The following is a 13,554-nucleotide window of genomic DNA, read 5'->3' on the forward strand; positions in this document are numbered from 1 at the left end:
TGACTTTGGTACTTCTCAGAAACGAAATTCCTTTCCCTTCATCATGATTTAACTGAGCAACCACATTCTCAAACTTCAATTCCCTGTTAGTATCCATTTCTACACTCGATATTCTTCTTTGATTGACTTATTTCCGGCAGCTAATAAGCACACGTTCTATTGTTTCTATAGCATTACACCGATTACATAAACCAGCTAGATGTTTCCCCATGTTGAAAGGAGTGCCATTCAAAGAGCAATGACCTGTTCTTATTCTATTTATTATTATCCCCTCCGGCCTACTTATTCCTCTGTCTTGTAACTCCAACTGTATTTTATACAGTTACCTTTTACCTCATTACTCCACACCATTTTTCATAATGTACTATTTTCCAAACTAATATATCTACTAAAATATCTACTCTTGTAATAGCTTCCTTAGCCAGCTTATCTTCTCTTTTGTTACGCTAAATACATACATACATACAATTCTACACCACATATACTAAAAACTAAATTGATGTTCTTTTTTGAAATCTTGATATTTTATTTTATAATTCAGGAGCCACTACTGCTACACCAGTTGTTTCAGTTTTTGGCTCTTTCGATCCATCTGTATAAATCTGCAAGTAATCACTCTACTTGATCTCTACTCTGTTATAAAATTCTTAACAAATATCTGTTATATTTCTTCTCTTTTTAATATCTGATGTCTACAGTTGTGTATTTCCATGGGTCCTAATTCTGTGCTATATACTTGAAATACTCTACCAACCCACCCAAAACTATTTTTTAATCCTTTCATTTTTCCAAAACACTTTCTTAACAGGATGACGCTTATTATGAGCTTTCAGGTGTATCCAATAATTAACCATTAACCACTGTCCCCTGATCCGACTTGTAAAGCAGGCTGATTGGCTCTTGGGTCTGTGCGCGTTGCCTACGTCATGCAATAAGTTGACGTCAGTGACGCAGACGCTGGTTCTGCTTTTGTTTTTTTTGTTTTTAAAGCTTATTTATCACATTCATGTTAAATACGTAAACTTTAATCCACTGATAAAGACAAACCGGGGGAAGACACATTTTCTTTCGATTCAACCTTTTTTGTCTATATGACGCGATACAAAAGGTGGGAGGGCCGACAGGAAGAAGAGAGTGGAAACATAATTCAGTTGGTAGACTCCTGTATTGAAGGGCTCTGCTGAACCGGAGGACCTGTTGTTCTGTTGTTATCTGTACTCGGCTTAATGAAATTACTGCAGTATCCGTTTGATAATAAGGAACTCGCGCTTCCAGCTGTCATTGTGCGCAGGTCAGGTTGTCAGAGGAATCATTGAAGTCAGGTTGGTAGCGCCACTTACGTTTCTGTGACGAACTCATATGTTCTTTAATATGGAAATAAAGAGAACGCATTTGTGTCCTCGGTGCACTTAAACTATCTTGGTAGGCTAACTTGATGAATTGAAAGACTAGCATAAGAGTGAAAGACAGTTCAACCAATGGGTTAAGAGGTTCAATGCTACTGTGATTTTGTGGCCAGTGGTATTGAAGGGAGGGCGGGTCTGCAAGTCAAACTACCGTGCTGGCTGGAACTTCCAGCGTTGATGTTTACAACAGTGTAATGGAAGTTGTTTATGTAAAACAGCTGACGTTTGACCGGCCTTCAGACTAGCCGCTGTCTCCTTGCTGTTGGCACGCAGGTACCGAACAAGCCAAATTTGAAGCTAGTTAGCAGCATGTGTGCTCTGTGGATCTGACAGTGTTTGCTAAATGTAGGCCTGTGTCGGTGATCGTTATTTATTCTGAAGCAGTTAGAGTGCTGTCAGATTCTGGTGGCTGCGTAGGCTTTTTAATACATGAAACGGGACACAGCGGCTCATTACTTTGCTTCAGTCTTAACCCTTTATAATCTCGATTTTTTTAATAACCAGGTTTGATCTAAAAAGTATGACCCCTGTTCATAAAGTAAATGGTCAAATGTTGCCTCGAACAGTGCTCACTGTATACATCCATTGATCATGTATTTAATGTCATGTCAAAGTATGCAAAGAAGAAACATGCGTGTACAAAAAAAGATGTAGTCTACTACTTTATTTTTCACACAGGTAAGTGGAAATGTAGCATATTCCTTTATATCATCTAAGTGTCTCCCTCCTGTTACAGATGGGTCAGGCACTGTGGAGGCTGCCTCCCAGACAACAGCAGCAGCTTCAGGAAGAGCTCGCTGATCGACTGGCTGAGAGAGGAGGGGGACGACAGGAGCAAGGTACTCTGCTTCAGAGCAGGAAACAGAATTGACTTGGAAATGATGGAAATTCTATATTTCACTGAAATTTTGAAACTGAAACGTTCTGGTGTAATTTATATAAATATTCCCGGTGTTAGACTGCAATCCAGGGTGCGGCGTCATTTATAGATGTAGCCAAGTTCTCTGAATGATATAGATTTAAATTACTATCTCCTATTTGTAATAGTTTTATATGTGAAGATAATGAATCAAAAATATACATTTTCTTCCGCTCAGTCCAGGGTCATGGGGTGGGGATGCTGTCACAGCTGTAACAGGGGAAGAGCAGGGGCTCACCCTGCACATGTCACTGATCTGTCAAGGCTAACACAGACAGATAACCTGTCACACTCATGGCCGATTTAAATTCACTAATTACACGTCTTTCGAGTGTGGCCAGAGAGGGGAACATGCAGACTCCACACAGAAAGGGCTCCTGGATTCAAACCAACGGCTTTCTTCCTGTGAAGTGATGGTGCTAACCACCACACCGCTGGACAGCCCTAAAGTCAGCATATATTTATTTATTCCTAAATCTGTATATATTATTAAGCATTAATGAGTTTCTTATGCCATGTACAGTAATTACACATGCTGTCATTTGAACTGACAGCTAACTGCATTTATCCTCTCCTCTTTAGGTTTATTTTTAACTTTTGGCAGTTTCTACCAAATCCACTGAAAACAATTAACCAGTGGTGAAGCTTAGAGTCAGAAAATGATTCATTTTTCTCCTCGAGGTGAATTTCAATGTCTGCGACTGAATAGAAAAACATTTTCTTCTTTACCCAGGGAGAGATGCAGGCTCGCAGAAAAGAGCTCCACAGCACTGCTATCGGCCTGACATCTATCATCTGCTGAGAACACGCAGTGGCGGTATAAACATACAAACACACACGATGCAATCTGTATTAACAATTCATGCCTGTCGGGAATCCAAACATCTGTGACCATGTCCCCAGGGAGGAAAAAGTCCTTCATTCTCGTTTACTTACATTTGGGCTTCACTTCTCTTCACTTTCACTATGAAATAATCCACTCAGTGAGATCATGTGAGATAAGGATTTCTAAACTAAAACAAGGAAATAGGTTTCTGTAGCATCCTGTCCTTTGAGGCTCCATTTTTGTTTGTGTGTTTGTTACATTGTCCATTCCACACATCAGTCGGGTCCCCCTCTGACACGATCGTGCTTGGGTAAAAACTTGTGATGCACATGTACTAACTTGTTATGTTGTAAACTGTTTGGAAGAGGGACAGCTTTATTGAATAAAACCATGCTGATCGCATCTTGCAGACGTCTGCTCTGTCAGTTGATTGCACCACTTGATAAACCTAACTAAACAAGAAACAATCAAACAGTGTCAGTAACTACAGCTTGTTGGTCCAACATAAACTAATCAAAGTCTATTGGCAGCAACCAAACAACCCAATGACATCATACTCTGTACTAAACATGTAACTTTAGACACTTATTTCTTAAAGCCAACTTGACATATAATGTTAAATCGATGCCTTTATTAATGTAGTGTTTCATCTCCACTTCAGTACTGTTTAGTTGCTTCTTTTAACATTTTGTACATAATCAGAATAGCTGTAGTTAATAGGCTATTACTTTTGATTCATATGCAGGACGTTAAACCTAAGAAAGAGATAAATACTTTCATCCAACTTGATTATTAGCCACACAGAAAGGCTCCATCCGGGGTTTCAACCTGGATCCTGCCATTAGGTGAGGCTGGTGGGCTGTAACTATTCTATTGTAGGAAAGGATTGTATGCTGTCCGAAGGTTTCCAAGAAATTTGGGTGTAATTAGTGAGAGGCATAGCTGTTTGGCCATGAGTTCTGCCATGAGTTCTGCTTAGTAAATGAGTTTTTTAGCATGTACTTAAAATCAGGACAAAGTACGCGTACAGTGCTTCAAGTCAGTTTGCATTTTGAAGTCCTGGTACTGGGGTCTCTTAGTTGGCCCCGAGGTCTGAACACACTGCAGCTTAAGAAAATGTATGCAAATCGAAAAACAGAGCAAATTATGAAAACGTCTTCATCAATTTCACAGCTCATATGTTCTAAAAGCACGCAGTGCAACCAAATACAGAAAAATGCTACAACTAAATCTGAATACGTCTGTCTATTTTGTCTCTCCTTTTTTGGTAGGTAAGGAACCTCATGGTTTTATAGACTTGGAGATGCTGCCACCTGAACTGGGCATCACCATACTGTCATACCTGAATGCTACTGATCTGTGCCTGGCTGGATGTGTGTGGCAGGGTCTGGGAAATGATGAATATCTTTGGCAGGGGTAAGGCACTTCACCTCGGTTTTTTCTTGTGGTAATTACATTTTTACTAGAAGTGTTACAAATGTCTATGTTGTTGTTGTTTTTTTTTTAATAATCCATGTCAATTCCTCCAGGCTATGTAAGTCCACTTGGGGCCACTGCTCCATCTACAACAGAAGGCTTCCTGCTGGTTTCTCATATAGAAGACTATACCTACAGCTAGATGAAGGCAGCCTGACATTCAATGCTAACCCACAGGAGGTAATATATAAAGTTACACCCAGGATCTGTAGTAGAGACGCATCAACTGTGAATATTTCTTTTGTTTCCATCAAATCTCCTGCCAGCCAATATGTTAATTTTTCCAGGATTTCAGTGTAAGAACAAAATAACTTAATCCCCGTCCTTCACCTGACCTAATGATTTAGTCAAAGGGTCAGTATTGGTTGATGCGCACATCTGGATTTGGGGCATCTGCAGTCTGTTGTCTAAACCTTCAGTGATAACAGTTGATACAGTTATACACTGGAGGAAATAAGTATTTGATCCCCTGCTGAATTTGTAGGTTTGCTCACTTACAAATAAATGAATAGCATCTGTGTGAAGGGAAGCCAATGCAGGAGAAATATTTATCTCTCTTTCTGGTCCCTGTCAGTACTCCTGCTGGAACATTTTGGATCAATTGAAGGCTTTTCAAGGAGCTTTTAGTTTTTAGCAATAAATGCATGAACTAGTTTTTCAGTGTCACTCTGAGACAGGATATTTCTAACTTTAGAGATGTTGCACAAATGGAAGAAAGCAGTCTTACATATTTGTTTAATATGTGCGTTGAAGGACATGTCCTGGTCAAAAAGGACTCCAGGGTTCCTCACAGTGTTACTGGAGGCCAAGGTAATGCCATCCAGAGTAAGAATCTGGTTAGATACCATATTTCTAAGCTTTTCAGGGCCGAGTACAATAACCTCAGTTTGATCTGAATTAAGAAGCAGAAAGTTAGCGGCCATCCAGGTCTTTATGTCTTTAAGACATTCCTGCAGTTTAACTCATTGGTGTGTGTTATCTGGCTTCATGGACAGATAGAGCTGGGTGTCATCTGCATAGCAGTGTAAATGTATGCTATGTCTTCTAATGATGCTGCCTAAGGGAAGCATGTATAATGTAAACAGAATTGGTCCTAGCACTGAACCCTGTGGAACTCCATAATTAACCTCAGTGTGTGAAGAGGACTCTCCATTTACATGCACAAACTGGAGTCTATTAGACAGATATGATACAAACCACTGCAGTGCAGTACCTGTAATACCTACAACATGTTCTAATCGCTCTAATAGGATATTATGGTCGACAGTATCGAACGCTGCACTGAGGTCTAGCAGGACAAGCACAGAGATGAGTCCACTGTCAGAGGCCATAAGAAGATCATTTGTAACCTTCACTAAAGCTGTTTCTGTGCTGTGCTGTGCTCTGAAACCTGACTGAAACTCTTCAAATAAACCATTCCTCTGCAGATGATCTGTTAGCTGTTTGACAACTACTCTTTCAAGGATGTTTGATATGAAAGGAGACTGACTTATGATTGGTGATGGCTAAAAAGTGGCTAAAAGTGATGGCTTTTTAACTACTGCCAGCTCGAAGGCCTGTGGTACATAACCAATTGAGTCGATAGGTTGATCCTATTTAAGATTGAAGAATTAATTAATGGCAGGACTTCTTTGAGCAGTTTTGTAGGAATGGGGTCTAAAAGACACGTTGATGGTTTGGAGGAAGTAATTATTGAAGTTAACTCAGAAAGAAAAATCTCTAAATAAATATCAATGGTGCTGAAAGTAGCTGTAGATAATGTTACATCTGTGAGATGATTATGGGTAATTTTTTCTCGAATGGTCAAAATTGAGTTTGCGTTTTCCAACAGGGGTGGACAAGGCTAAGCATCAGGCTTTCAAATGAATGAAAACTCTGTTTAGGTCTTTGGTTGATCAACAAGCTAGAGTGGGAGATTGCTAGCATAACAAAATAAACTAGCAACCTGACTGCTCATTAGTTTGGTAACTCTTGTAGTTCAACAGCGCAAATGACGGCGCTGGGCTGGGGTCAGCATTTACTCAACGTTAGTGTCATTGTGGGTTATTGGCTAGCTTAGCTTTAGCATGCTGTCTGTGCAGGTGCATGTTGTGTTAGCAACATTGTGCTGTTGTTTCTGTCCTCAAATAGTCTCTACTTTACCATTGTGCTCGTGTCCCTTTGTGCGAAAAAAATCGAAGTAATGTCCGTATCCACACTATAAACTGTGCCACTATTTTCCTTTCCCCAACACACGGACTGAAATCAGCTAATCGTAGTGAGAGTGCAAGAACCAAGCTGTCGTTACACTGTCACCACGCCTATATAATAAATACTGCATGAAAATTGAGTGTTTTGTAGATTGGGAGACGCTGCCGCTCACAGTAAAAGAATTTGTCGGCTACAACTTGTAGTTTTCTCTTGGGAAGCATTTGTTTTAGAGCTGCCTCTCTGTTCGGCGGGCTTTCTGTGTCTGACCCTGAGACGCAGACGTCCCCCTTCCCTGAGTCGCTGAGTCAGTGTCTAGATTCTAACTTTAGTCCTACAAGTCTTTGCTATTTCAGAGCATCATTTTCCTCTTTGTGTTTGTAGGGTATCAGTTACTTCATGTCCAAAGGTATACTAGTGGATCACCCCACTGAGCTGGCAAAGTTTATTTTCTACACCAGACGGCTCAACTGGAAGATGCTAAGGATTTATCTGGATGAGAGGTTAATACACACACACACACACACACACACACACACACACACACACACACACACACACACACACCACTCTTCACTTGACATTCACAACAGTTTGTTAAGCTGAAAGGTTGACACTTGCAGTTCATAGGTCCATGAATGTTTAGAGACAGTCACATCATAATAGATTAGTTTGCAGTCCAGTGTGATGGTGCTCAGAGGGAAAATGTTTACCTACTGTGTCCAAATACATTTGGTCCTAACTATCCCCAAATATATAAATATGCCTTTACTGCTAACTATTAAATGTATTTTCATGTTAGTATAGATATTTTAATATGTTTGTCTGGAACAAGTCTCTCTTGTAAATGACAAATTGAATCTCAATGGGATAAATAAAGGTTAAATAAATAAAGATAGTATCTGTATGCTATTCTGTGACTGCAGCTTGTGTGACTGTATGTTTCTGTGTGGGCAGACGGGATGTCCTGGATGAGTTGGTGAAGCTCCATAACTTCAGTAACCAGTTTCTCCCCAATGCTCTGAGGGATTTCTTCAGACACATCCATGCGCCCGAGGAGAGAGGAGAATATCTGGAAACCCTTATTACCAAGTTCAGCCACAGGTTTTGTACCTGTAACCCTGGGCTTGTTCGAGAGCTGGGCCTCAGTCCTGGTTAGTACTTAGTGTTCCTGCTTTAAGTACAGGAGTTAACTTAAGTGTCACCAGTGTGTCTGGGCCTCGAGATGGCTCTTTGATAGAAGATAGTCTTCTTCCTCTTCAGCTGCTTCCTTTAGGGCTTGTCACATAGGATCATTTCACCGTATCCCTCGCATCCTCCTCTGTCCAACCAAGCCCGTGCATGTCCTCTCCTCTGTGGGCCTCCTCTTTTCTTCATGTCTGACAGCTCCAAATTCAACATCCTTTGTCCAATGTGTCCACTATCACCTCTCTAAACATGCCCAAAACCATCTAATCCTTGCTTCTCTGAATTCATCTCCAAACCATTCATCATAGCAGGTCTCACTATCATCTTGTAAACCTTCCTTTTGTCACAAATCACCCTGACGTCCATCTCCACCCACTCCACCCTGCGTGCACTTGTTTACCTTTCTTGTGCGTCGCGTTAAACGGTTGACCCAGCATATTTAAATTCATCCCCTTTCACTCTTTCTGCTCTGTGTTCACCGTAGCACCCGCCTGCCTCTCACACACACAAGTGTATTCTGTCTTGCTCCTGCATAGCTCCACTGTTGCAAGCTCTCTTTCACCTGCTCTCATCTGCAAACATCAAAGTCCATGGAGACTCCTGCCTGACCTTATTTGCCAACTTGTCCATCACCATAGCAAACAAGAAGGGGCTCGGAGCTGATCCCTGATTTAATTCCACAACCACCTGGAATCCATCTGTCACTCCGACCGCACACCTCACCACTGTCTCACTTCCTTACTATCCTTCCCCAGCTGTTTATGCTTCTGATTTTCTGACTTCCTCATACACATTTCCTAGCAGCTCCATTTGACCCTCTCAAAGAACATCTCATTTGCATCTGTAGAGCTCTTTCTTGGCATGAAGATGGCTCACCAGCTTTATCCCTCTGTAGTTGCTGCACATCACTCTTGTTTTGGAAACACTGTACCCTTCCTCAGCCATCCTTTGTTAAATAGTCTGATCAAAAACTCCTCCAAAATAAGACACGGTACGTCATTTGAACGACCTGCCTTTCCACTCTTCATCTGCTTCATAGCGGCCCTGATTTTGTCTCATTCACTCTGTCCTCCATCCGCCCTCCTCTCTCTCATTTTCTGTGTTCATCATCTCCTTAAAGTACTCCTTTTATCTACTCAACACACTATCTTTACCTGTTAGCACATAGCCACTGCTATCCTTAATCTGCTGCACATCTTTTCCATCTTAATAATCTCTCTGCCTTGCCAGTCCAAGTCCTTTCATAATGTCCACCCTCACACACAACTCTCTGTAAAACCTTTTCTTTGGTGCTAGCATTAAAGAGATGCCCAGCAAACACTAAGATGCTAACATTCGTGGATATTTTGTTTTTGCCAGAACTGTTAAACTGATGTTGTCATTGACAGTGAACCGTCTTGTATTTGATTTCTGAAACAGATAAATGATAATAAGAGTAAAACTGGAAGCTTCAGTTTTTCGGATTCAGAAATGTCGAGGGAGTGTGATTTTCATCGTCCTGCTGTAGTAACAACAAACTGTAGTATGCAGACATGACATGAAAACCTCATTCACTGCCACATAATAAGGATGTCAGAAGGTTTTATTCTTTCCCTGCATTTACCAAAGGCTTTGTTAATGTCAGCAGAACACAGAGAAACCAATGCCTCTCTGGATTATTGCTAACTCGTCTGAACTGCTTGTGTGGTTAGGAATTGTAGCAGGATCAGTCTGACACTTTAGAGCCCAAGACTAGAGAGGGATGGATTACTGCCTTTTCATGGATGTGGTAATCTAACCACCTGTCCCCTCTGGAAAGTCTTGGAAACAAGAATGCTCTAGAGCTATTTAGTAGTAGAAATCACTCAGATTGATGAGTTTTTCCACTTTCTGTTCCTCTCTCCAATTCCAATCTGGTGCCTTCTCTCTGCAGATGCTGTGTATGTGCTGTGCTACAGCCTTATCTTGCTCTCCATCGACCTCACCAGCCCACACGTGAAAAACAAGATGTCCAAGAGGGAGTTTATCAGGAACACACGACGAGCAGCACACAATGTTTCGGATGACTTCGTAGGCCACCTCTACGATAACATATACCTGATCGGCCACGTTGCTGCGTAGCTCCAACTGTCAGCTGACCGTACTGCACTGAAAAAATAAGAACCGGCCTCGTGTCTAAAAGTATGGATCACCACAGAAATGGATTCGAACAACTTTTCACATCTAACGAGGAATACGACGGCTAAATCTTACTGGAAAGATCAGAAACAAATAAAATTGTCACTCCACTGCGAGAGACACTGCGCTACCAAAAATTAATGTTGACATGTGAAAGAACCTAATTTCTTTAAAACCCAGTCACTGCAGAGGAGGAGATTTGAAGCAGAGCCACGAAGACACTGCACTGATTGAAAGGGACTACTGACTGATGGTGGAGGAAGAGCAGGAAAAGCTTCGTCTTCAGTCTGTTTTCAGATGTCAGGGTAATTCTGCTGATTCCGTTTAGCTAAGCGCTGCTCGTCTCTCAGCTGCAGGACGAAGCCTGGCTCACTCTTGTTGGTAGTGACACACGAAATTAAATGGAGCTAACACAGTATCAAACATACCATCAGTTTAATAAGAAGATTAATTGTTAAGCAGTTGAGCCCATGCTATAAACAGTAGGCTTGATCAGCCGTATGGACACTATGGCTAGTAGATCAGTTGTAGACTGTTTTTGAAACTGCTTTGCTGAATAAGCCTAAATATGTCTCAAAACCCTCCGAACTATAATTTAACCACTGGGCTCTCATCCTGAGGCATAAGAGTCAGTACACATGAACACTAAACGATGCCATGTAACAGGGTTTTACCTGCAGTATCTGTAACAAACACAAGTTATGGAGGCTATAATACTACTGTGGCAACGCTGAAGTCAAACAGAGGATTCCTGCTGCAAGTCGGAAAGATTTTCTAATTATATTAATGAAAGAAAATTGAGACACTATATCCACATGTAGTTTAAAATGAATGTGTGAGAATCTTGTTCTTGCAGGAGGGCTGCTGTTGTAAATTTTAAATATTGCAAATTGCAATACAGTTGATTGTTAGTAACAGCTAATAAACATGCATATCTTTAGTTACTTTTAGTTGAAAGTGAGTATGTGATTTAAGAAAACGTGTCATAGCAGTGGCTTGGTGGTGATGGAGATGGATGCTTATTAAGAGAAAAATAGCTCAAATCAAGTGTAGAAGGAGATAATGTTAGCCAAGAAAAGAGGAGTTTTATTGGGTCTTTGGGGATTTGCCTCCTGAACAGGGGTGGATGCCAGAACTCTGTAAATAACATTTATAACAGAGTATAACTATGATTTAGGGCGTTCATAAAACTGTGTCCTGAACAGAGTTTAGCCCAACTGCTACAGTTTAGTTTTATTTCCTGAACAAAAAAGTCTTCCACTTTGTTCTGTGACATTAATCACATGTAGTGTAATTCTGTTTTACAGTAACACCACAACCCCTGCAAAAGCAGTCCCATGCTTTCAGAGGTCAGTGAGAGTGAGTCGGTGCTCTCAAGTTTTATTTAGCTTTCTATTTATATAACTAGCTGCACGGTGTCCGAGCTGTTATTGATGGATTTGTAAGGTAACACTACAATAGGGAGGACATAGATTGATTGTGGATACAGATACTCATTCTACTTTTTACTAAAAGTAAAGTTTTAATCAGGTGACCTGAACCATCTTGTAGATGTGCTGCAATATGCTTCGGGTGCTGGGGGGCTTCCCATGATGCACGGAGCACTTCTTCTTCACTCACCTCTCTGTATTTAATTATGAGCAGTGATTAAACTCTGGTTCTCTCCTGTAGCGTGCTTCCTGTCCTGTCTCTCTCTGCTCTCTCTTCTTCTCTTTATTCCCCACCACAATACTCACTCTGTGCTCGTAGCTTCTAACAGCGAGTGCCAACAGCCAGAATGTAGCTGCAGCTAAAGGGATCACAGCGTTCACTTAATGTAACCATAGCAACAACACATTTTCTGTGGTTTAATTAAGGGTTTGATTTTATTTGATCACGGTGGGGGTATTGTAAAACAGTCAAAAGATACTGGTTTTGTTTTCTGTCCAACTCATTCTCTTCTTTAGATCATTATCACTCAGACATTTGACACGAATGTTTAAATTATGAAATCTTTATTGTTGTTTTTTTCTGTGTTCTTATGCTATGAAAGTCAAAATGCACTGAGAACTTGTTCCAAGGATGTGTCTTTATTTTCCTGACGAGTTTCAACCAAGGGAGAAACTTGTGGCATTCCCTCAGAGCAAGCGAGACAAGCAATGCTCCTCTTGTCTAAATTAAAACGTACGAAAGTAAAGCGATCTCTCTCCTTTAATATCAGACGTGCTGTCGTGAATCCTTATGCTACGCTAGCGTTCTCTGTGTCCATCTCGTTAACAACGACTGAAGCTGTGCAAAGCTGAGATGCCGGCAGCTGCTTTTCTGGTGAATTGCACATGCACAGCTAAATGCACTGAGATCAGTTACAACCTGTGCTTGGTGTGAAACTCAGCTAGCATTACCAAGTAAATGACATTAAGTGATTTATCAAAGTCACAGATGAGTTGCCACCTTAGCAGGCGTATAACAGAGTAGATGGAGTATGGAAAAGTATTTAATAACTTAAAAGTAAACCTCTTAATTCAGCAGATTTTAAAATTATTATTCATAAATTTTACCTTTAAAGAATTTTTTTTTTTTTCCAGCGATACGTGAACCAATCATGAACCAGACACACATTGGGTTGTCAGACGTAGACTAATAGAAACCAAAAACCCAACAAACACTTACACAGCTATGAAAAACCTGATGGGGATCAGATAGGAGCAATGCTCCACGTTCTCAAGCTTTCTAATCGAGCAGCAAGCTGTCCGCAACTAATTAGCATTAAGAATAAATGAGAGAAGGGCGAGAACATGATAATGGGACTGACAATGAAAAATGCAACAGGACAGTGAGTGTACAAAGGCTCCGAGGTCACGTGCAACACGTCTTTGTGTATAAAAACTGGTGAGAACCAGAAAAGGTTAGGTTTAGATTCTGCAAGGTCGTCATTTTCTGTTAAGCAAAGCTCAGGCTTCAGTTAAAGTTAACCTTAGGATATGTGGTTGTTAAGTTCATGACTCATTACACCGGCTTCTTCCTCAAACTCAAAAATAACTGGAGTGTGTAAGAGTGTTCGTATTTGAGGTAAAACATTCAATCTCGACTCCAGATACTTGATGTGTGTGATTCAGAGACAGACGCAGAACAACCTGTCCCCTGCTGCTATTTGTTTTATGCATTGCAAATGATTAAAGATCGGGGGCTACAGACACATTCCCATCCATACATACATGTAGGCACACTTACTGCTGTGCATGTGTGACCATATTCATACAGTGCCAACACAACTGATTGCTAAAAGAAGGAACTTAATGTTGTCGTCAGCTGTGTTACTACTGGAAATGCTTGAAAATTGGACCCTTTTTAAAACGTGGATAATACAGCATTTAATTTACAGAGAGAATGAATTAGGAATTTGCACTATTTTTCAT

At 40.8% G+C, this 13,554-nt stretch overlaps 1 protein-coding gene across 3 annotated transcripts; it reads left to right on the plus strand.

Annotated features, from left to right (window-relative positions):
• The first annotated feature begins 909 nt into the window (after window positions 1-909).
• fbxo8 (F-box protein 8) lies at window positions 910-12,335 on the plus strand. Of its 3 annotated transcripts, none has more exons than XM_026172121.1 (8): window positions 910-1,322; window positions 2,143-2,245; window positions 3,059-3,142; window positions 4,423-4,567; window positions 4,681-4,807; window positions 7,199-7,317; window positions 7,772-7,968; window positions 9,915-12,335. In XM_026172121.1, exons 2-8 carry the CDS (start codon window positions 2,143-2,145, stop codon window positions 10,100-10,102), a joined length of 963 nt encoding a protein of 320 aa, XP_026027906.1. In that variant the 5' UTR covers window positions 910-1,322; the 3' UTR covers window positions 10,103-12,335. The 3 variants fall into 3 exon arrangements, with proteins under 3 accessions (XP_026027906.1, XP_026027908.1, XP_026027907.1); XM_026172123.1 differs by having other exon boundaries at window positions 910-1,108; XM_026172122.1 differs by lacking the exon at window positions 910-1,322 and adding an exon at window positions 1,550-1,679.
• Window positions 12,336-13,554: the final 1,219 nt, after the last annotated feature.

This window comes from Astatotilapia calliptera, chromosome 6 (genome assembly GCF_900246225.1).
Source record: "Astatotilapia calliptera chromosome 6, fAstCal1.2, whole genome shotgun sequence".
NCBI classification, from domain to species: Eukaryota; Metazoa; Chordata; class Actinopteri; order Cichliformes; family Cichlidae; genus Astatotilapia; species Astatotilapia calliptera.

Coding starts and splice junctions, on each gene's coding strand:
- fbxo8 (XM_026172121.1), top strand. CDS start 2,143: ATGGGTCAGGCACTGTGGAGGCTGCCTCCCAGACAACAGCAGCAGCTT. Junction 4,568..4,680: donor GATGAATATCTTTGGCAGGG/GTAAGGCACTTC, acceptor CAATTCCTCCAG/GCTATGTAAGTCCACTTGGG. Junction 7,969..9,914: donor AGAGCTGGGCCTCAGTCCTG/GTTAGTACTTAG, acceptor TTCTCTCTGCAG/ATGCTGTGTATGTGCTGTGC.